We start from the raw sequence: 23,841 nt of genomic DNA on the forward strand, positions 1-23,841 counted from the left end.
TAAAGGCCTCTCTAAAAAAGAAATTAACCCCATATTACCCAGACCAAACTATATAACATTTATCAAATTAGCTCTGTTCCTTCACATCTCCCCTATAAGAACCTGAGCACAAAAACTGATTAGTGCATTGGGACTAGGGAATGACTAAAAAGTAAACCAGGCCAGCCAGCTGAAGGAGAAAAATCTAATAGCAGATTTTGAGTATCTTATGAGAATGCTACCAGTTACTGTTTGTAGTGTCATTAAACATCCACCAGTACAATCAGTAGGCACAGAGGCCCTGGCTACTATCAATAATTTAGAATCCCAATAATTGCATTTAACAAAAGCTGCCTGTGTGCTGAAGTAATCAAGAAAACACAACAAACTTCTCAAAAGGATTTAACGGGATGAGATAGCACTGGAATTCATCCCTCAGCTTCTTCAAGGAGTTCTGACCACAGCAGTGTTAGAGGCTTCGATGCTGGATGAAATATATTTTAAAGTTTGTTTTTAAGATGTTTTAGTGTTTTTGTTTGCCACCCTAGGCTCCTTCTGGGAGGAAGGGTGGGATAATAAACGAACAAACAAATAAATAAAACCTGCCCTGCTATCACAATATTACTGTTCCGCACTCAGTCTCCCCACACCAAACTGACAACAGCAATCAGGACACTTACCCAATAAAAAAATCCCAGGTTAAATCTATTATTATCTGTATCTATAAGCTGCCAGACTCACAGGATCCAAAAATAAATATATGATCCAGCATACCTTTGAATGTAACCACTCCCCTTTCCCTCTCATCATGATTAATTACCCTGTTTTTCCAGCAGCTTTTAATGATGGTGAACTGCTGCAGATTAGAAAACACATTTTAAAAAGGTAATAAGCCCCATGTTCCTGTCCAATAAACAAAAATGGTATAAATAAATAAAATTGTATAAAGAGATTCAGCAGGGTCCAGTGGTGCTCACTCACACAAATAGGCAGTTCAGTAAAATAAAAATATAAAAATAATCATAACCATACAGCTGATCATGGAAGACTAACACAGTCCTGGGGCTAGTTAAGACTGTCTGGGTGGGGCCTTCAAGGAAACCACTCTGAGCATGCTCAGAACAACTCTGCATCAAATAAACAAGTAGACCAGTTAATCTCAGATACCTTAATGGATTCAGATAACAACAGGAGGGAGGGGAAAACATCAGGTACGATAAAAAATGTGTTTTTCTGCTTGGAGACAGATGGGTAAGACCTCCTGGCCATAGCAATCCTTTTGGATTGAGATAGGCTCAGTGGTGCAGAAAGCTTATTGGCCAGAGAATGGAAGATTGACAGAAAAGTATCCAGGACTTTCTCTATATTGAAATAGACTGTGGAAAGTTGTGTAGGACAGGAAAGAGTGTGGCTTTGAGATTTTGGGGAAAACTTAAAATTAAATTACTGGGCACTTTCACTTGGTAGGGCTAAGCTCTGGTTGCCTTAATCAATCTCTACTGATTTTCAGCATAAATGTTTATCATCCATTGTGAAGTATATTGTGAAGTATAAGCCTAAATATTTACCCTAAATGTGTCACTTGCTCTTGACCAGAACCACTGTGTGTGCTTGATACATGTTTAGAAATAATCCCATGTTTCACATATGCAAATGGTATCATTGCAAGAATGCATGACTCAACTAAGTGAAAGCTGTGAAGGCCTGTTATTCCAACTAGGCAATGCTTTGTATGCTGGACAGATATTTTACAACAGGCAACTACCTTCAGTGTATGTTTATTAATTACATTTCTATTAATCAAGGGTTAAGGCTATATACATAGGATTCCTAGATGCTCTTCCATCTGGGCACAAACTAGATCCAGATCTGCTTTGCTTCAGGCCAAGTTACTGCATCATGTTCCTTCAGGCCATACAAGTTTAGTTAATCTAAAATTGAAATGCATCCTTGTTTCGTGAAACATTGAGTTGCAGACTGCTGAGAGTAACATGGCTTGCTAAGCTGATCTAATTGATGTGGGATGGGAATTCAACACATGCCCAGCTCCAGGAAAAAATTCCAGTCTCTTTCTGAAACTTGCAAAAAGTACCATTAGGTGGAAATATATTATCTAATGGCTGGTGGGGCCTACCAAGGTTAATTCAGGGCCAAATACCTTCTCATCTGGCAAGATATTTATTTGGGCAATGTATATACCACTTATACTGAAACAAAACTATAAGTGGTTTACAGCATAGGTTAACATATCTGAAGCAAACAACAAATACAAAAAACACCATATAATTTCTCCCTTCTATACAAATGAACCACTTCATCCTCCTTCTAGGAAAAATAGAAGTTATAACAATTGTTGCCCATCCTAAGTGGTGAAAAAGTGTTACCTCTTAGAGCTTTATTTCTCTCCCCCAATTCTGTATACAAGGAAGAGCCTTTCTCAAAACAAACTGCAACTTAGTGGCAGTAAATTTTATTCTGCTGTCCTTTGAATGGAACAATAAATAAACACAGTGCTTCCACACCATATTTATGAAGCATGAGAAATGGATTTATGCACAGAAAATTGCTAGATGGGGAAATGATCCTGCATAGCAATAAGCCCAGAACATGTGATGCAATCTCTCCCTTGCTATTTTTTAAAAGCTTTTTTGTCTCACTAGCAAATCTTGCTCCAGCCAGCTACTCACTTCCTCCTTTTTACTTCACAGTCATCAGATACATATTTCCATTTATGTTTAGGATCCTTGCCTTCAAGGTTCTTACCTGTCATGCCAGGCCCTGATCCAGCCTCAGCTGATGAGGATCTGGACCTTCTAATGATCAATGACCAAGATGAGCAGACAGAACCCCCCAATACCAGCCCTGAAGGGACCTTGCCAGGATGCCCTGGAAGCACCCTTGGGGTAGGTTCCTGACCCATCTCTGGTAAAGGAACCCTGACAGAGTCAGATAAGGAGGTTGAATCACTTCTTAGCCTTTCAGAGCATCAGCACCAGAAGGTTCAAGCTCAGGCAAATGGTCAACAATGGAGTGCATGCCTGAGAGCCCTATACTGAAACACAACTCCTGAGAAAAGAGTTCCTTGCAAGTAAGAGCACTCTTCAAGAGTAAAGACTCTCAGGGCAGACTGAAACACCTGCAACTGGTGTTGAGTGTGGACTTGAAGGTCAGGCTTATATCAGGTTTCAGCTGGAGAATGCCAGTTGCTGGAAACATTAGTCAGCTTCCTACCCTTGAACCTGACTCCTTTGCCTTGCCTTCTTCTGGATCTCCTCAGTTGCCAATCCAAGGACTCTGCTTATCAACACTGCCTCTGGATTACAGATTGGATCTCTCATGCCTGACCTTGCTTTCTGGAGTCTCCTTGCAATTTGAGGAGGATCAGATTGTTTTTCCTGACTGAAGTTTGCTGTGACTAAGTTTGAAAATTGCAGAGTAAAAATACCAAAGTGAAGAGCTCAAACCTAATTCTGTTTAAATAGCAGAGACAGATTTTTAAATAAGAGAGTGCAAAATACTGTTTTGACAGGAAAATGTCGCATAAATATTCAAAGGCCCTTGTTCACTTTCATTTCATTTTTTTCTACCTGACACTCATGATGTTGCCTTCAGGATGTTTCTGCAAATATGCTTTCACCACCCAGGCTGTGTGCTCTCGATAGGTCATCACACGGCTAGAAGACAGAGAAAGGTTTGTAAGACAAAGCTGGGGAGAGAAGCCATCAACTTGAGAGGGAAACCATCTGCTTGTTGAGTCCAGCTTTCCAGTTGAGTAAAGTTGCAAGAATTTGAATTGGAGATGTTGAGTATGGGCATTACATTTTGCAGCTGCATCTTTCAGCACATACCCTGGTGTGTGGCCAGATACAGCATAAGAGAAAACAAGAGGGGAAAGGGAGGTAGGAGTTAACAATCCCTTATTTTTGCCCAAGGAACTAATGTGTCTTTGTAGAAATTTAGCTCTAACTTAATAATGTCATCAGTAAATTTCATAACCTTTGTATCTGAGAGAGAAGAAAAATCCATGCAATTTAAAAAAAACTGAAAGAAGTGGCTGCTTTTATAGCACTACTTGATAAAAGCTGCACCATTTTATTGCATTTGTTTAGAGGTCACATCTTTTCAGTATGAGTAGGTAAGAAATACAAAGTTTGGCAGGTAAATCCCTGAGCAACTGCAATTTGCACAATGTTGCTATAAGGTTAAGGTAGGGTTTGAATAACATTAGGGCAAAAGGGTGTGCAGAGCTTGAATTGAGGCCAATTATCATGAGAGCTTAATGACAGTGCCATCAAGTGATAGATGCACTTCACATCGTTATTTAAAGATTCTAGAAATTAAGCTCCTCAGGATTGTGTCCCTTATTCAACATCTCTAGAATATGGGAAGGCATCCCATCTTAAGATGTGTAAAACAGTAAGATGGGATGTGCATCTATAGTTAATGTAATGAGGGAAGAGTCTCTTACTAGAGAAGATTCATATAGCACAATTTTCACCATGCCATTACAAACCTTTTGTGGAAGTTCCACTGCACTTGTGCATGCACAATAACTGTTTGGATTCCACCCAGTATTTTTTCCATAATACATTTGCATGCATGCTGTAATCAATTAAAAATGATGTAGAATAGGATCCCTAGAACAGCCAGTTTTCTAGTGTGTTTGGTGGTGCTGAAACAACAACAGTAATGAGTACAAAGATCAGCATTACCTGCTGGTTGTAAAATGTGAAGAGTCTCTTACCATTCACTGAGAGCCATCCGCCTGTCATAAACACGAACAGAGCCATCACCGAGTCCTGCTACAATGAGTGAGCGATGAGAGTCACAAGACAGGCTGGTGACACAGCTGTCAGCCCCCGTGGGAATATCCTAGAAGACAAAAGCACACAAGCCTAAGCTGAAAAGGTGAGGAGGTTTTAACTGCATTGGCCACATAACCCAGCACTGCCCCTTCAGTTGGGCTAGAACAACCTGTGCCTCTGCTACTTGAGCACCGACAGCGAACAATGTAAAAAGGTGACTGTGGCAGCTGCACCATGCAGGAACAAATTTTGGCTTAAGAATGAGGGGAACCAATTGTCTATGGAAACAAATGAACTTCTTGGAATGAAAAGAGCTGATTTTTTTTTTTAAATAAGGAAGTGGAATATTCCACAGAACTTGATTGTGCAGGGCCAAGACAAGGACAACACCAAGTAAGAGCTCTGCAGTAGGTTAACTGGTTCTTCAAAGATGAAGGTACAAACATGATTATCAGAACTGCATGGTCTCCACAGTGAGATTCACGAACTTACAGAGATAGCTGGGTGTGGAAGTAATCTATGTTCATTTCTTTTGCTTTGCCTCTCTTGGGGTGCATAAGAATATCTTGTCCCAAGTTTATTTATATGTTGTGACTGCCATAAGGAGGCCACTTTTAGTGATTTCACATTGCAGCTCCTACAATGTGGAGAGCCATTAGGATATTGCAGATCACCATAAGGTAGAGACAATTGTCACCATGTCACCACAAACCTTTCTGGAGAAGTTTTTCCAGGGCATGGTGAAAATTGCCCTATTCATGTGATGAGTGAGTGCAAAAACACAGCTCAGTACATGATAATATATAGCAAATGAGATACATTAAAGGAACCTCTATAAGGTGGCCATAACAGTAAAATGGCTGTGTTTACGTTATTATTTATAACATTTGTTTACTACCTTTCTTTCATCATTGACCTCAAGGCAGTGTATATGGGGCTCCTATCCAGGAACAAACCTGCTTTGGATCAGCATCATGTGTTCTCAGACGATTTGCTGGGAACTCATTTGTGCCAGGTCAAGAAGAAAGTGCCGCCTAACACTTTGGACCCCTGAACGGCCTACACCTAGCAGGGCCTTTTCCCACAGAAATCTCATCCCCATAATTTAAGGGGAGTCAGTGGTGGCCTCCAGATGATATTGGACTCAGTCAGCATGGCCAATAATCAGGGATGATGCGAGTTGTAACCCAGCAACATCTGGAGGCTACCATATTGGCTATGGATCATCTTGTGAAGATCATACCATGTTCTGACCACCTGTAAAAGTTCAAAATGTTATCACACTAGGTGGGACCTTTTCAGCTGCAGTATTATAGACAGGGGCATCACTACCGGGGTGCAGAGGGTGCGGCCCGCACCCGGGTGTCACCATGAGGGGGGTGACACCCAGAGCTGCCCCACACCATCGCCCGGCAAGGCTGCTCCAACTCCTCGGAGGTGGGCGGGCGAGACTGGGAGCAGCGTCGGCGGGGCAAGGGAGGCGCATCGGCGTTCCCAGGCCTTCTCTGGCTGGGTGCCCCTCCGGCATGCGCCCTCCCAGGGGCATGGACGGGGTGGCTGGCCTCAAGTGCACACACACGCCCAGCCACCTCGTCCATGCCCCTGGGAGGCCGCACACCGGAGGTCCGCACCCCCCTGCACTCCTGCTATTGACGCCGCTGATTATAGAATAGCCTCTCCAGGGAGACTGGCCAAGCTCCCCAGTTACTTTCCTCCTGCTGATTGGTAAAAACTTTCCCCCAAAGTTTATTTTCAGCTTTTCAAATTTACCCTGATGGTTGCTTTTACAGTTCCTTTATGCTGATAGACTGTTGCTGTGTTAGGTGGCAGGCTGCTAGCGACAAGAGCCTGAAAGATACCCCACTCCAGTATGTGCCCAAATGATTCTAAAATGGCTTCAGTATGGTTTCCTGCACAGAAAAAGCAAGATGGCCGCTGGAAGTTGCCTGATGGGAAAGTAGCTAAAAGGATTAAGTTAGTCACTTCAACAGAGGTAATGTCACAAGTCATGGACACAGGACATAGCTTGGGAAATGCAATCCAATAAAGCCAATGTTACAGTAGGATGCCCCTCTGGAGATCAAGAGTCTAAAAATTGATCATGATACCTAAAGGACGACCATGAGTATCTTCTCAAGGTGGGGACCCTCCCCAGTCTTCCATGAAGTACAGAGCTGCTGCTGCTATTATGATTATATTTATCACTGCCCTTCACCAATAGGTCCCAGAAATTTAAAACATAGTGTTAAAAACATTTAAAACACATTACGTTCACAAGAATAGGGTGGGTCCTGAAAAACATACATCTCAAGTGCCAAAGGCCAAGGTAAAGAGGTGCATCTTTAGCATTTGCCAAAAACTATACATATGCTATGGTAGGAAAGGAAAGGCTGCCCAGCAATGATAACTTTCTATATTCAATCAATTTTGGAATTTGCTTTGACCCTTTTGTCCAGAAAGGTATATAAACTGCAGGCTTCAGAGTCAAACTGTTCCATTTGCTGCTGAATCCCTCTTGCTGAAATCACTTTGCTCCACCACAGAACCCATGGTCTGACTCTGTTGTCTCTTTCTGTCCTCAAGTCTGCCTCCAGTCTCCTGCCTTCCTGGATCCCTGCTTGCTGAAGGAGAGATCCTTGTCCCAGCTGTTCAAACATCCTTTCCGGGGTGCTTCTTGTCTACTTTCCTTGCTGTACCTGCCTGACCCAGGAGTTTCAATGCATCCCAGTTTTACTGTCTGTTGCAGTTGGGAAAGGTAATTTTTTTCTGGAGGTCCTTTCCCTAATGAATTGTAGACTCCACATCTGCACCCGCTGCTGCTGCTTTTTCTTCTCTTTTTCTGTGTTAGAGCATTTTAGACAAGTATTTTTGGTTCTTCCCTAACTCATGCCTTCAATTTAAGTTCATGCCACCTGTACATACTTGGGGCCTAGTCTGCAACATGAACCCAGAGAGAAAGAGAAGACTAGTGTGCCTCTGCAAATGGTGGTGAGCATGTCTTTCCTCCAAAACCCCCACACTGCCTTACACCAACCCCACCAGTTACTCACCCCTCGCCCTCCTCCTCTTATGTCTTGTGTGCTTGTTTGCTTCTTATACATACGTTGTGCATGGGTTAGTTTAGTCATGGTTAGAATTATTTAGCTAATTCCACTAACCAAAGGATATATATATAGATGTATATGACTTATTCCCCATTGTAGTATTAAAAGTGTATATTATGATTGTATACCTACTTAATAAACATTATCCTCATTTTAACTCCTGTATGAATATAAGTTACTGGATAAATCTGCTAAGGTGTGCCAGTGTCTAAAAATCATAATTCACGAGACTCTGAGAATGTGTGTATGTGGAAAAACATGTCTACCAAGGAGACTCATTAACATTTGATATGACATAGTAGCCATAAACCATGGTTCACTGTGAATAAGCAATGTGCTGCTACATGCTGCCATATTGTTGCTGCTGCTGTGCTCCTCCCCTATCATAAATAGAAGCAACAAACCACAAGCCTTAGCATATCATGATGTCTGAACCTGCACTCATGGTTTGTTGCTCATTCACAGTAAACCATGGTTTATGGCTTACTATGCTGCCTGAATGTAGCCAGTATAGTTATCATTTTAGTGTCTTGGTGTATGGTTCTATGTTTTCTTATATATTATAATTTTTATATTGGAGAACTTTAACATATAGGAAAACAAAGAGAAAATGTGTCTTAGGTCTGTTTCACATGGTTTAAATCTTTGTTTTGGAATGAAGTAATCTAGGCTACTTTACACATATATGTAGGGCTGGCACCAAGCAGGCCAGGGCCCTTGGGCACCAGGCAGGCCACACCTACCTACCTTTTGTGATCTGCAGCAGTGTTGGCTGCCGTGGAGAAGGAGCTCCCAGACACCCCCCTACTGCTGCACAGGCCCCGCCTACCTCTCTCTTGGTGTAAATGTCGGTTATGCTGCAGGCGCAAGCCTGCCATCAACTAAGATGGGAGCCAAGGCTTCCCTAAGGGACTGATGCCTCCGCCGCCATCTTGGTTGATGGCATGCATGCTATGCGCACACATATCTTCCATCAACCAAGATGATGGAAGAGGAATCAGTCCCTTAGGGAAGCCTTGGCCACCATCTGGTTGATGGCAGGCTTGCGCCCGCAGCGCAACCAACATTTACTTCAAGGGAGAGGTAGGTGGGGCCTATGCAGCAGTAGGGGGGTGTCTGGGAGCTCCCTCTCAACGATCTGTGGCAGGGGTGGGAGCCAATGCTGCCGTGGATCGTGGAAGGGAGTGCTACCCACCCACCCTAAGGAGGGGCCCTTCAGGGGGCCCTTGGTACTCAGGGGCCCTCAGCCAGGGCCTGACCTGGCTGCCCTCTGATGTCAGCCCTGCATATATGCACACTGAAATATATGAAAATCTTGTCACAAGTCTCTTTTTGATTGACATATCCAGGATGTGCCACACGGGTTCATCAGGCGGCAACTCAGAAATCTAAAACAAACCTCTGCATCAGAAGGAGGAGCATGTGTAGTAGCTCTTCAGTTTGAAAGGAGAAGGTCCTGCTTATCCACATTAAAAATACCCAATTAGTTAAGATAAATGTCCCAGAGGAGTTCCCTTTTCCACAGAACATCTTTTCCCCTAACCAGCCATAAATACTGCATGGAAGGGCATTATGGATAGTTACATGCTGTTCAAATAACACACCATTTCCCGGGAGAGAAATAAGGCTGCACTTGCTGAAAATACATCTGGCAGCTAACTGTCACATGCACAAAATCCAAACAGACATGAAAGAGGAAAAACAGAACATGTTACAGCAGCCACTGCTCTTTAAACAAGTTCCTATTAAAGGAAGAAACATGTCGGGCAATAGCTTTTGGTTGGGTATTAAATCAAGCCAGAAATACCAGAAAAGTAGATTAAATGTATCTTGAAGAGAGGAAAGCACTGGGAAGGGAACTGTCAGCAGGAAGACCTGGTAACACTGCTTATGTGCCATAGCAAAGGTGAATTGCTAAAAGTGGTAGCACTCCAAAGAGAACTGCAAATGCAACTAGCCTTTGTACTTCACAATTTTTGCACGACATAATTACAGATGATTATAGGAGTACATAACCTGCAGTGAACTCCAAAGCCCTACATTTCCTCTGGAGAAAAGGACATTACCAGGAAGTGTTTCCTTTTAAATGATGGAAGCTGTTTCATTTTGACATACTGCATATCTCCAAAGTGAGGAGCCTTTATAGCCTCTTTGAAACAAGTCATGCTCCCTCATATTTTTGTGGATGGTAAATTAAAGCAAAAGGTAATTAAGTAATTTGTGTAAAATGAAACAGTGCAGGGCCATGATCAAGGCTGCAACAGAATCCTGGAGTCCTGAGAGGCTGCAACAAGATTATATGCAGAAAAATGGTTAGAACAGGGGCCAAGGGCAGTATAGTTTCTGGAAGAAGAACTCTGAAAAGTAACAAATGCAAAGAACAAGGCTGGTATATTGTTGGAAAGACACCCAACACTATTATTCTAAGGCTATAGCTCTTCCTTTCTATCTGCTACATATAAAAACTGCTTGGAATAATAAGGGCACAGCTGTGAAAAAGAAAAACAGTTTCAATTAAGCAATCAAAAAAACTGAGCAACGTTTTCAAACTAGCATAATAATCAGGACCAGTTCTGCAACATTGTGTTAGCTAATTTCACACCTCCTTTCTATTTTTGCTCCTGTGAGCCTATCCACCTTCTCTGGATGTTATTTTGCTTCATAAAAAAATTAGATTAACTGTTCAGTGAAGACAATTATCCAGAATTGCCAGATTTTTATTCTGATGGGGTTGTAGATGCATAGAAGCTCTCCAAGTGAGGAGAACCCAAATCAATTGTCTTATAGACCCTGAGAGGGTTGGGGAAGGGCCACAATGCTTTCTATTACATTCTTTCAGTACAGATTAGAGGTCTGTCCACAGTATGCCACAGCAAGTATGGCCAATGGCCAGGGATTATGGGAGTTGTAGTTCAGCAACATCTGGAGGGCCAAAGGTTCCCTACACCTGAACTACAAGGTCTCTTCTTCACTTAATGTGGCATGCAGAATTCAAGCTCCATACTATAACTCAGTTTAGTTATATGTCAGCATTATATTGGTAGCTATTCAGGTCAATCTGGAGTGTGATGGAATTAGGGGAAGCAAGTGAATTTTCCACCACAAAGCTCATACGGAAATTAGTGCACCATCCAAGAAGATATTGTAAGGTCATGGACCCAGACACCTTATTTTCTCACTCTCTTGCTCTCTCTGTCATTGTGATAACCTGCCAAATGAGGGGGTGTTCAGATTTAACCAGTTATTTGCACTACCAGCTCAGCAGGGATTGGATGTCACAACAGGCCAAGAGGATTCCATCTGGTCCTATAATGCTTCCAAGTCTAACTTAGTTCCTAAGCCTGAGAAACTCATCATTCAGGTACAGATTCAGTTGCTCTCACATTGCTCATTCTTGCCTATTCGTGTGCCAACTTGATTTCCTGTGTGATTCCTAGGCTCAACTGTCTGCTTAGTTGGTCCCTGTTTGCCTGCAAACCACCTTCCCTGGCAGTCATCTAACAACCCAGATAGGGTACGGTAGAAGTGGCTAGCCCCCAACTCAGGAGCCTGATTCAGTATCCCAAGACCTTGCTGATCTTGGCAGCAAAAAGAAGAAAAAATTAAAGTAGACACAGCACTAGGGTGAACAGAGAGGTTTAAAACTCTGACCCCAGATGCAACATGCCCCCTCCCTGGGAATCAGGCCTGTCATTTAATGAGCAAGGAGGGAGCAATAACCCCGTCTCAGCTAATCTGCAGTGGAGAGCACATGCACATAAGAGAGTGTGGGCTGATCATACTCCCTGCTAGCATGTGGCCCTGGAGGATTGGGCCAAGGGTGAAGGTGTTTCTCATACTTCAGCTGAAATTTTATTATAGCAGCTGTGCTAGATCAACACAGCTGTTGAACCAATAAAATAGGTGTGGGAAACTTTTGGCCTTCTAGATATTGCAGGACTACACCTGGCCTTTTTGGCCATGCTTTCTGGGGCCAACGGGCGCTGTAGTTCAATAATATCTGGAGGGCCAAAGGTGCCCCATACCTACACTGAAATATGTTATCAGTATCATTTTGAATACTCTTTCTCCAAGGCAACCATTATAGCACTTAACCTGGTAAATAAACTATTCTAAAATTGTCCCCTACATCTGTTTTTGGTATAGAAGCACACCCAATCATCACAATCTTATGATGGTTCTCACCATCTACTATCAACCAAGTCCCCAACATATTCTCAATAGCTTAAATTTTGTGCAACAGACTTTTCTGAATATGACTTCTATGATTCTGCTATTCCAGGCTTTGCAGTATGATTAAGTTTTGATCCCCTGAATCACTGCAAAAACTAATTTACACTATTCAAGAAATAAAATGCCTTTAAGACACTCTCAGAACAATCATTAATCATTCTAATTTAAAATATTTTCACCCTGCTGATTTCTGATGTTCTCTAATTTGCACAGATAAAATCATATTTGAAAATAATTAAGATTAGCATAGGCTTAGTTGTGCTGCATTGCTGGGTCAAAGTGTCATAATTAATGTTCATCCAGAGGTAATTAATTTCTAAAAGCTTTGGAGACTAGACTTTATTTCCCATAGTGGCTTAGACAGAGATGTTACTGCTCATTATGTGGCTGAAGAATAGGCTTGATGTAATGGCAACAGACATGAATGCATGCACATAGTTTTTGCTAAGGTGAGTGGCAGGATAGCTCAAACAAGAACAGGCTAAAATCGCTGTGTTTCTTTGTCATTCTTCATGCCTATAAAAAAGGAGCAGGGCTGGCTCTCTCACAATGTGAAGTGAAGAGGGTTGCTTCAGGTGGCAGATGTGAAGGAATGGCAGATCTGGGGGCTAGAAAAGGTAGATAGGTGCACTGGGTAAATTGCTATAAGAGGCTTTTAGGCTTGCCAACTAGTCAGTTTCTGGTACACATACTAGACAGGGTTGGCCCTGAAGCTGCTCTGTATATCCTGTGCAGTGCACACACCATTTAAATTTGTGGTCACTCAGCCTCTGCCATTATCTGGTGGGCCTCCATAGTCCCCAGCAATGGTGGTGGTGAATGGCAGCACCAGCAAGAAGCCTGTGGGGCTTTTTGTTCCTCAGTGGGTTGTGGTAGCAGCGATGGGGAGAAGGCGGCTGGGAGGAAAAGAGAGGACAACCTTCTCTTGGTCCTGGACTGGCTCACCTTGGCTGGTGGGACTTATGATGGCAGAAACAGCATAGCTACAGAATGGCTAGCTTGGCATGTGGAACAGCTTCTCTGGCCAGCTATGAGCTGATACCCACCTATCCCACCAGAGTCTGCTGCCCTCCCTATCAGTCACCTGCACTCCTAAGGCCCCCCTGGGTCACACTCAAAGATGGGTGTGAAGAAAATGATTGGTGCTCACCACTGTGAAATGAGAGAAGGAACTTTTTGCACGGCACAAAGAGAAGCTACAGCCAGCAGCAGCCAGTCAGAGCCAGCTTCCCCTCTCTTTGTGTGTGTGTGCATGTGTATGTATGTGCATGTGCATACATGAGTGTGTGTGTGTGTCTGTACACTTCTTGTTTGTATGTGCATGAGATGGTATTTGTGCATATCTGCTTCTTGTGTTTGTCATGCTCACATGCAAGAAAGGATGTCAGTTTGCCATGTGTTCTTTAGAATGTTTCCTACATTAATCCCTTGATCACCTAATGCATGACCTGTAGTTTATGGATTGCTTAACTTTCTTCAGTTATCCATTCTGCATGTGCTTCAATCATTACTTTAAAAGGGATTCAGTTTGAGATTACTCCCAAGGATAACCTAGTTTCAGTGTTCCTCATATGTGAAAATCAGATGGTACTAAATACACAGATTTGGCACTTCTAATCCCCATTGTCCAGATGTGTGCAGAAAATGATAAATGTTTCAAGGGACAGGCTTAAAGTACCTCAGATGAACCAAGCATATTACCTTTGCAAGGTGTCTGGTAATTCAGCACACCTTTTAAAGAAAATGTATAACAGGTACACAGGCATGATTCATCCCATTCATAAACTACCCAGGTCCCAATTCCACACTACATAAAGTGTATGACATCCACAGGGAAGCATTTCCACAGACACTTTTTTTGGTGCATCTGTAGTATTGAGTTCAGGATTATACAGCTATGAGAGTGGCTGTATATTACAGTCAGCATGGATTTTTCACATTCAGTAATGTTAAATTGAAAATATCCCCCACACCATTCTGATGCTTCCCATAAGCTCATTTCAAAGCAAAACCTTACAAAACTTATAGTCCTGAACCAGAGCTTGGAAAAGTTACTTTTTTGAACTACAACTCCCATCAGCCCAATCCAGTGGCCATGCTGGCTGGGGCTGATGGGAGTTGTAGTTCAAAAAAGTAATTTTTCTAAGCTCTGTCCTGAACTCAGAAATGCTTGCTGAACAACCCTCTAAATTTTCATGGAGATACACAAAACAGTCAGAGAGAATCAAGAGTTCAAAGTGACTATCTGAACTATATCAACTGTTTTAATATTGTTGCTTCCTCCCTGCTAAAACAAGATTAGCACAGCACATGTCTTGTTTCTGTTATTTGGGCTGATTGCAGGTGTTGCCACCACCCACCATATGCTCAGAGGCACGTTACCAAATTCTTCCAAGCTACACAGGAAGTGGATCAGACTGTGAAAGACCAACCCAAATTGTGTTTGCATTTTGACAAATTTGTAGGGCAGTCCAATATCTCAGAGAGGAGGTCAGGTCTCCTGCTCCCCTGGTGCATTCACTATAGCTGCCCAATTTCCCTGCTTTTTAAAGTTTGATAGAAATATCTGTTGGCTATAGGTATGTTCTTAAACCACAAGGTTTGTTGCCTATTAGTGAACTGATCTCATGAACAAGCAGCCTTCTGCATGGGTAAATCAGAAACTTTGCAGCAGCACAAGACATTTCATCTGTTCTCCTTGGTGTTTAAATACCAGCCACAGATCCATAAGGAAGACATATAATGGTTACCTGAACTTTCATTTCTCGGTCTGTATCCCAGATTCGTATAATTCGTACATCTCCAGAAGTCATGAGAAGGCCAGTTTCTTGTTCCCAGTCCACCACCATCCCTGCTCCTAGGGAAAGAAAAAGGTGTGCCATACAAAATTATTCTCTGTAAACATGGAGAGATGAAGAGAGCCAGACTCTCCACAATACTCAACTCCCAAGCCTTGGAGACACATTCTGAACAGCTACAACATTTTAATGCCACCCCTGAAAATTCAGTGAAAGAGCATGCATGATCCTTGGACATAAGAGGAAAAAAAGAATGCAACAATAAACCAAGTCTGCTTCTTGCAGATATAGGTCACTCTACTTGAATTGTACATACTAGGGATGGTAAATTATAAACCAGGCAAACCCTACCAATCATCTAAATGAGGCCGCTTCTTTTACTAAAGAGAGAGATTTGCCCCAGGAGCACAAAGCACTGTGAAAACAAAGCACCGAACTAAAAAAGCTCATAGAGGAGATTTGGGCTCATAAGAGACAGCAAGTTCTCTTTATTCAGAATTTTCTTTAATGTGGAATACAGCTGGAGGATCCTTCATCCTGTATTACAAAAACACTGGGCTAAATGTGTTACTCAAGTCTGGAACAGGATGACACTTAGAGCAGTGCTGAGAAATGTGTGGCCCTCCAGATGTTGCTGGACTACAACTTCCATCATCCCTGACCATTGGGCCTGCTTTCAAGGAGTCATGAAACCAACAATTTCCGACAATTTCCTTGTGTATCTGCATGTGTGGAAGCGCTAAATAAAAATACTGCATATATTTGATAAAATGGACAATTATTGCATTACCTGATTCAAAATCCCAAATACAAATAAAACTCAGACAAACAAATCTAGCTACAAAATATTAAAGCAACACACCAAAGTTATACCGACTGGAAAAAAATTAGCAAAGGTTCTCTATCCACATGGGGCACAGCATAAACTGATTACTAGCAAGAGTTTGGAGGAAATTCTCCACCATGTCACAAGAGCATCACAAGGACTTTCTTTCCCCTTCAAATATGGTATGGACTCTGGTCACAGGCACAATGGCAGACAAGATGAACTGGTGAGTTTTCTCCTTTGTCGCAGATTTAATCTTTCCAATATTGTAGGGATTAAATGTTTGGAGTGAAGCAGAGCAAGCCAACACTACCATGAGTGCACAGTGCATCCAATGTTAGAATGTGATAGATACTGTGGACTTTGGGAAATGGCAAGCTTTGCAAAACTTTAGAGCTGGTGGAGGTGGTTTCCAGCAATGGTTTCTGGCTTGTTTAATTTGAATGGTTTTATTCACAGAAGTTATAAACTGCATGTATGGTGCACAAATGTATTGGCAAGAGGGAAAATGCTTTGGCAATTATCCCCCCCTTTGTTCCCCAGGAAGAAAACAGATCATGCATCTTCAATATAAAGGCATGTGTGTGAAGAGTTTTGTTTTGTTTTTAACATAGGGATGAACAATAAATTGTTCTAAGCATGGAAATGCTCACATGAATTTCTTGTTTCTAATCAACGAAATCCAATGGAAGATGTGTTCTTCTCCTGTGTTCTTCTCCTGTTTCTGCACTTGGGCTCCTTTATAAGGGGGTTGGGTTGTGATGACAAATGGCTCTGAAACTGCTTAGAATTGTGATGACAAATGGCTCTGAAACTGCTTAGAATTCATGAGTCTCTTCCTTAACCCAACAAGACAGCAGTCACAAGTTAATTCTTACTGCCAAGCTCCCTATTATTTCCACCAGGGCCTTTACAGAATAACAAAACAGAATCCTAAATATAACTAGTACACCAGACTTCTGAAAGAGAAAGCCACCCCTGCAAAAGGCCAGATTTCTGGTCAAAAGATAAAAATCAAGCACTATTATTTGCAAAAATGTGCAATGCTCTCCTAAATGCTAATTGCCACTCTAATAGTAGCACCAAACAGCAGAGTGACATTTATTTATTTAACAATCAATAAAATATTTGGAGCTGTGTACAGAAATAATACAATCATACAATAAAAACAGTGAGCTGTATCCAACTAATTTCCACTCAAGAGTAGACCTTAATTGGATACAGGTCAGTAAAAACTAGTAAAGAATCCCAAAAGTCTTCTCCCAATGAAGATAATCCATCAGGGCAACTGAGGCTGATTCAGTTCTGAAATTAGGCTTAAACCCAGATTGAAATGGGTCTAGATAATCAGTATCAAAGGCCTCATCTGCACTATACATTTAAAGCAGTATCATACCACTTTAAACAGTCATGGTTTCTCCCAAAGAATCCTGGAAACTGTGGTTTGTTAAGGGTGCTGAAAGTTGTTAGGAGACCCCTATTCCCCTTCACAGAGCCACAATTTCTAGAGTGGTGTAATAATCAATCCATCTTCCCAGGGAACCGTTAACAATCTACAGTTCCCAGGATTCTTCAGAAGGGTTCCCTGGGAAGATGGATTGATTATTACACCACTGGGAATTGTAGCTCTGTGAAGGGGAATAGGGGTCTCCTAACAACTTTCAGCACCCTCAACAAACCACAGTTCCCAGGATTCTTTGGAGGAAGCCATGACTGTTTAAAGCGGTATGATACTGCTTTAAATGAATAGTACAGATACGGCCAAACATCCTATCTGCTGCTATAAGGATGAAAATGTATTGAGGGTTCTGTAGGACACACAAAAGTCAGAACTACTTCCCTTGGAGCTGCATGCCTACCTGGGATGATCATCTGCCAGGGATGTTGTAGTTGCATCATATGTTGCAGGTCCTGATTTGAGCAGAAGGTTGGACTAGATGACCTTTGCATCATTTCTAACTTTATGATAAACGGGATGATTAAGGTATATGCACTGAAAACACCCTCTTAATTAATTCTCTGTTCCTTTCATCCAGTGGCCAGGACCACTTTAAATGTTGCTCGTGTCCTGCTGGAACTTTAGGCTGCCAGGACACCTGAGCAAGTATGGAACATGGGGGCTGCTCTTTGACCCTTCATTTGCTCCTGACAGCTTTTAATTCTACTACAGGAAATGGGGGGGTGGGGTGGGGAACGGAGAGAACTGCAGTGAAACTGACAGCTCACATCTTTATCTGGACATCCAAAACTAATAGTTTCTTTAGTTTTCCTAGTAAATTTGAGGGGTGCTAGAGATTCAGAGCAAGCAAAAAGGGAGTAGTATACATTATAAGCACCTCTAAAGCACTTTTACGTTTGTCATCTCGTTTATGGTCCGTATGACAAGATAAACCCAGCAGGCTTGAGATAGATTATGCCTTTTCATCTTAAGCAGGCAGCACTCTAGGAAGTGATGCTAAAGCTGCCAGTTTCTCCGTCATTCATAATCACTTTTTAAAACAAGGATTTTAACACTGTCGCAGCGGCAACATAATCTGCAGACCACACACAGAATATGGATTTTTCTCCTTGCCTAAGTACATGCAGGACCTTTTGTCTACTCAGCATCTGGAGAAAGTTGTTGTCAGGTAGATAAGTTTTAATTTAGACAAGATAAAGGTGATGCTAGTGAGTAATCCCAATCTCCTGGAGGGAATTAGGCTGGTTATGATTGATGCTTTTATAGCTTCTAGGACTGACTATTGCAATGTCTCTGTGTGGGGCTCCATGGAGTTGTGGAGTTGTTCTGCTCTCATTTCTTCCCAGAAACAAGGTAAGATGTTTTAATTCAGGAGAGACCCTTGGCTGTTGAGAATGATTGTTTTCCGCTTGCTTAGTCTGTTCTGAGTTATGCTGTTTTAGATGCGGTCAATGGAATTTATTGTTTTTCAAATGTTTTTCTTTGTGATTTGCGTTGCCAGCACTGGAAAAGTGGCATACAATGTTCTTAATAAATATTATTTTAAATAATTAATCTTCCAAATTGATATTCATCCAGTGGTGATCATGGGAAGCCTACTGCTGCCAAATTCATCAGTGGATATGAGAACAAAGTCCTCAACATTTAATTGCCTTGTGAACAAAATGCTGAATAAAGGCCGGAGGATTTATATTCCTGGCTCTGCTGTGGTCTGAATCTACCCTTGCCCAAGGCTCACTTCTTCCATCTGCAAAATGGAGTTGATAAAGTAATTCTCTCTCCTCTGTGGGAAGGGAAGTAAAAAAGAATGTTCATCATTCGTCACTGAAAGGGCATTGTTCTCATGAGATTTAACAGTGTGGAAACAGCAGGACCCTATTCCTTTTGTAGACTATATAAAGATTTCTTTGGGAAGACAAATGCAAAACCTCCACAAACATGACATAGTTCTAGGAACTTTAGAGAAGCATCCCCTCTTTATTCTGCCCTATAAGAATGAAAACATTTTCAGCATTTATTTATTTATTTTATTTGTATCCTGCCCTTCCTCCCAACAGGAGCCCATTTGGAGGAATGGTCTGAGCTCTGTGGGTTCCATGAATCTTTAGTATAAAATTTTTATCTGATGATTCAGCTGTAATAAAATTTGATTTGATGGTAGTCAATGACAAATATTCTCTCTCTCTCTCTCTCTCTCTCTCTCTCTCTCTGTATTTGCTATTGCCTTTTGCCTTCTTCTCCAATCATTGTGTTTTATGGGAACTGCCTTCCTCTATCAACAGCGCGTTCTGGATTCTCAATTGCTTTCTGTTCACTAAATCTTGGCCTTTCTTGAAAACTTTTTTTGAGAGAATCAACCTAACCTAGTCTCCCATAGTTCCAGGCAAACCATGCCATGAGTAATAACAATCTTCTAATAAAAGGGAAAACAGAGGATGCTCCTCCACCACCCAAAATGGAGGCTTGTGTACCTCTTGCCACCAGAGGGCGCCCATGTGCTGAGAACCAGGATGGCACAGCATCCTTCCACTCTCAAAGGATTGCAGATGACAACACGGATCTGAGGGATGTTTAAATGATGTGTTTTTAAACCCATTCATGAGACATGAAAAAAAACACAAGACCTAAGAAGCAACGGTCAGCATATAAATTGAAGTAATTCATAATTGCATAAATATATAGAAGGCTCTGAAATGCTAACAGAAAACACTATATGATGAGGAGCAAACAAGCTTGTGCACATTACCCACTCCAGGGCAAGCTAATGTTTATTAAAGTAGGCCTGAGGTTTCTAGTGGTTTTCAAAGAGGGAAATATCATGACATTATTGACTCAAGTTTACATCTCAAATTCCTTGTGTCTTGAGGAACAGAGGCTTGTTGCTGATTCCCGATTTCTTTTTAATTAGAAAGAAAGAAAGGAAGGAAGAAGGGAAGAAGGGAAGAAAGGAAGAGTAATCTTCCCGTGGGATAGGTGAGGCTCTTTCTGTGATATCTTTCCAAACTTTGTTCTTGCATACAATAAATTCTGCATGCTATTTGTTGTTTCTTATTTGTTTCAGGGGTCCAAATGCCCATTTTCAAAATAGTGTTCTCTGTTGCTGGGATACTGCATTTCCCCCAGCACTCAAATAGCAATATATAGCAAATAGTTATATAGCAAACAGTTGTGAGCACAGTATGGAGTGCAGCTGCATCAGCATCATAGCCACCTCTTGAACCCAACTAGTGACATCAGTAGAGAAAAGAGACACATGGCGATGGAGGCAGGGGAGGTTATTTCAGAAACATTTTCATTTCTTCATTTAAATTGTTGCCTTTACACTTCCTTATATGCTAAACATTTCCCTGCTGTACAACTCAAATACGCAAACATCAACAAGACCATCACTTCCTCTTCTCAGCAATGCCCTCCCATGTTGTGGAGCATCTGCATGATCAGAAAGAACAGAATGTCACACCACTGGCACTGTATTGCACTAATGAAAGTGTATCGTTGGAAGAAAAGGATTTATTTTTAATTTTAAAATATATGTAGAGATCTTTCTTTTCCTTGCTGTTTAAGAACCTTGTCAGAAGCCTGGCTCTAGGTACCCCTACCTAACTTTGAAGGTGAGGAGGGTGCCTAACAGCGACAGGGCTTTCTCAGTAGTGATGTGTCAGTTATAGAATTCCCTCCCCTTATCCATTCATGTGATGGCAGACTTGATAGTTTTTACTGGGGATGGAGGCAGCTGAAAACAGTTTTTGTTTTCCTTTTGGTTTTCCAGCATGTTTGGTTTTACTACTGGTTTAACTTTTATCTGCTGATGTTTAATTGCATTTGTTAACATTTTAATATTTTATGGTTTCTCATGTATTATTTATTTATTTTTATTTTATTTAATTACATTTCTAGACCGCCCTATAGCAGAAAGCTCTCAGGGCGGTGTACAACAAATAAAATCACAATTAAAATATGAGCAAGTGTGAAAAATATAACATGATAAAAATCCGAAATAGAATTGCCATTGAGTTTATAAATTAAAATCCATATTAGGTTTAAAATTAAATTTAAAATGTTTAAAAAGCCTGGGCGAAAAGGTAGGTTTTTACCTGGCGCCGAAAAGATAACAAAGAAGGCGCCAGGCGTATCTCGTCTGGGAGGGCATTCCATAGTTCGGGGGCCACCACCGAGAAGGCCCTAGATCTAGTTGTTGATCTCCGGGCCTCTTTATGAGTTGGGACCCGGAGAAGGGCCTTCGACGTCGAGCGTAGTGAACGGGTAGGTACATAGCGAGAGAGGCGTTCCACCAGGTATTGCGGTCCGATGCCGTTTAGGGCTTTATAGGTAAGAACCAACACTTTGAATCTGGCCCGGAAACATATCGGTAGCCAGTGCAGCTGCGCCAGGACAGGTGTTATATGGTCAAATTTCTTTGTCCCAGTGAGAACTCTGGCCGCAGCATTTTGCACTAGCTGAAGTTTCCGAACCGTCTTCACAGGTAGCCCCACGTAGAGTGCATTACAGTATTCCAATCTAGAGGTGACCATAGCATGGATAACTGAGGCGAGATTCTCCCTGTCCAGATAGGGTCGTAGTTGGGCTACCAGCCGAAGCTGGTAGAATGCATTCCGTGCCACCGAGGCTACCTGAGCCTCAAGTGACAGGAGCGGGTCTAATAAGACCCCCAAACTACGTACCTGCTCCTTTAGGGGGAGTGTAACCCCATCTAGGGCAGGTCTGACATCATCCATCTGGGCAGAGGGCCCCCCAACCAACGACATCTCAGTCTTGTCAGGATTGAGTTTCAGTTTGTTAGCTCTCATCCAGCCCATTATCGCGGCCAGGCAGCGGTCTAGTACATCAACAGCCTCACCTGACGAAGATGAAAAGGAGTAGTAGAGCTGCGTATCATCAGCATATTGCTGGAAACACACTCCAAAACTCCTGATGACCTCACCCAGCGGCTTCATATAGATATTGAAAAGCATGGGGGACAGAACTGAACCCTGTGGGACTCCATATTGGTATTATGATGTTGTGAACCTCCTTGGAAAGCAAAGAATGAGGAGGCAGGGTAATAATTTTTTACATACATGCATACATCACACAGAAGTCCTCCTAAGCTCAAGTGGTGTTCCCAGCATGTTATGTTTTCATGAAGGTAGTTAGCCGAGGGTCCCATTAGTGGCACAAAGATGAGATATAAATATTTAAATAAATAACGAACAAAATAAAGACTGAATAGTACAATGATACCAAGAATGAAGACTAGGTAAGATCAGTTAATGAATTTTCCTTGTGGTTAAGATCTAATCATTTTATTTTAAAATGGTGAAGTATTTCACTCAGGACCAACCGGGTCAGCAATTCCGGCTTCTGGCTTTCATTTTCCTCTGCTTTTAGTGGATGAGGACAGGCTCAATTAAAAGTATTCCTCAACTGCAGTTACCAACTTCATTACGTGCCTTGCTTGCTGCTCATGACACCCTACAATCTGAATTATGAAATGCATACTAATTTTCTTAATATGCAGTCTGCCAGCTTTTGGAAATGCGAGATAGAAAAGGAAATCAGCCTTTAATGCTTTGGCACTACTGTCACTAATACCGCTGGCACAAGGAACGTGCAGGGGAAACTGTGGCAGGATTGGTGCTTCAAAATGCCGGGTGGGGGGAGGTCCCCATGAGTTGGGCTTGCTGCTCAAAAGATCCAAGTTTAGCATTTTGCAATGTACAGAAAGAAAAAAAGGACAGCTTGTTTGTGGAGGTTTCAGATTACAAAGGTGCTGCTTAGAACTAGCACTTCAGAATGAAGTACAGGGGTATACAGGCAATATGTATCAACCACTGAAACTTTCCATGGCCGCTTCCTGCAGGATTCCCATGAAATCAGAGATGCATCTCAGTGGAATAGTTCCTTGCATACATTTCAGTAAAGAACTCTGGCCTCACAAACAGCTGCATTCCAAATACATACCATTTAAATAGTGTTTCCACCCCACCTCTCAAAATCATTGCTGTATTGCAGTCATTGTCTAACTGGCATTTTGATTAGTTCAGAAATGTGTACACAGGCCACAACACAAAAGCATCCCAGAGATGTGCAGCTGATTTTTAATACACATATCCTCCTGGCTGATGAATGAGCCATGTCCCTGTTCTAATTCCCAGACAGCTGTGGGAAGGCTGTATTACCTCATTCTTCATTAATTCCTGAAAATGCCCCTTCAAGTGACACTCCTCCTGTGCCAAGCATGACCCAACTGACAAAATAAGAATATCTAGGACACCAGAAAGCTTAATTTACTGAATGAAAAGGGCCTCAAAATAGAGTTGCAGTTCCCCTAATTATTTTCATAAAAGACTTGACCTCTCTCGAGGCATCGTGCTCTGTCTCTGCCTACAGAGACACAACAGAAGTCAATCTTACAGGCAAATTAATGCTGGGATTCATCTACTGCCTTTAATAAAACAACAACACATCCCCTCCCTGTTGGACTCCTTCAGTCTCTTCCAGATCATGGCAGGTAATGATTGTGTTTGATGCTGGTGGGCAAATGTGGCACAATGGAAGGTCCCCCTAGAAATTCCCCTGCCCCACAAGCAGAGTTACCAAGGTCTCTCCTAGATGGAGCTTTAAAGTTCACCTTTAA

The 23,841-nt window shown here is 42.0% G+C and overlaps 1 protein-coding gene across 5 annotated transcripts in view; it reads right to left on the reverse strand.

The window, feature by feature from the left end:
• Window positions 1-23,841, reverse strand: part of RPTOR (regulatory associated protein of MTOR complex 1) — a 502,533-nt gene that overhangs the window by 19,157 nt on the left and 459,535 nt on the right. For all 5 annotated transcript variants that reach the window (XM_061615781.1, XM_061615780.1, XM_061615782.1 and 2 more), the window contains 3 exons: window positions 14,872-14,978; window positions 4,724-4,851; window positions 3,567-3,653 (listed from right to left, as the gene is read on the reverse strand). In XM_061615781.1, the coding sequence (XP_061471765.1) occupies window positions 3,567-3,653; window positions 4,724-4,851; window positions 14,872-14,978 (322 nt within the window). The remainder of the gene's footprint in view (window positions 1-3,566; window positions 3,654-4,723; window positions 4,852-14,871; window positions 14,979-23,841) is intronic.

Source organism: Rhineura floridana, chromosome 3 (assembly GCF_030035675.1).
Source record: "Rhineura floridana isolate rRhiFlo1 chromosome 3, rRhiFlo1.hap2, whole genome shotgun sequence".
Classification (NCBI taxonomy): Eukaryota; Metazoa; Chordata; class Lepidosauria; order Squamata; family Rhineuridae; genus Rhineura; species Rhineura floridana.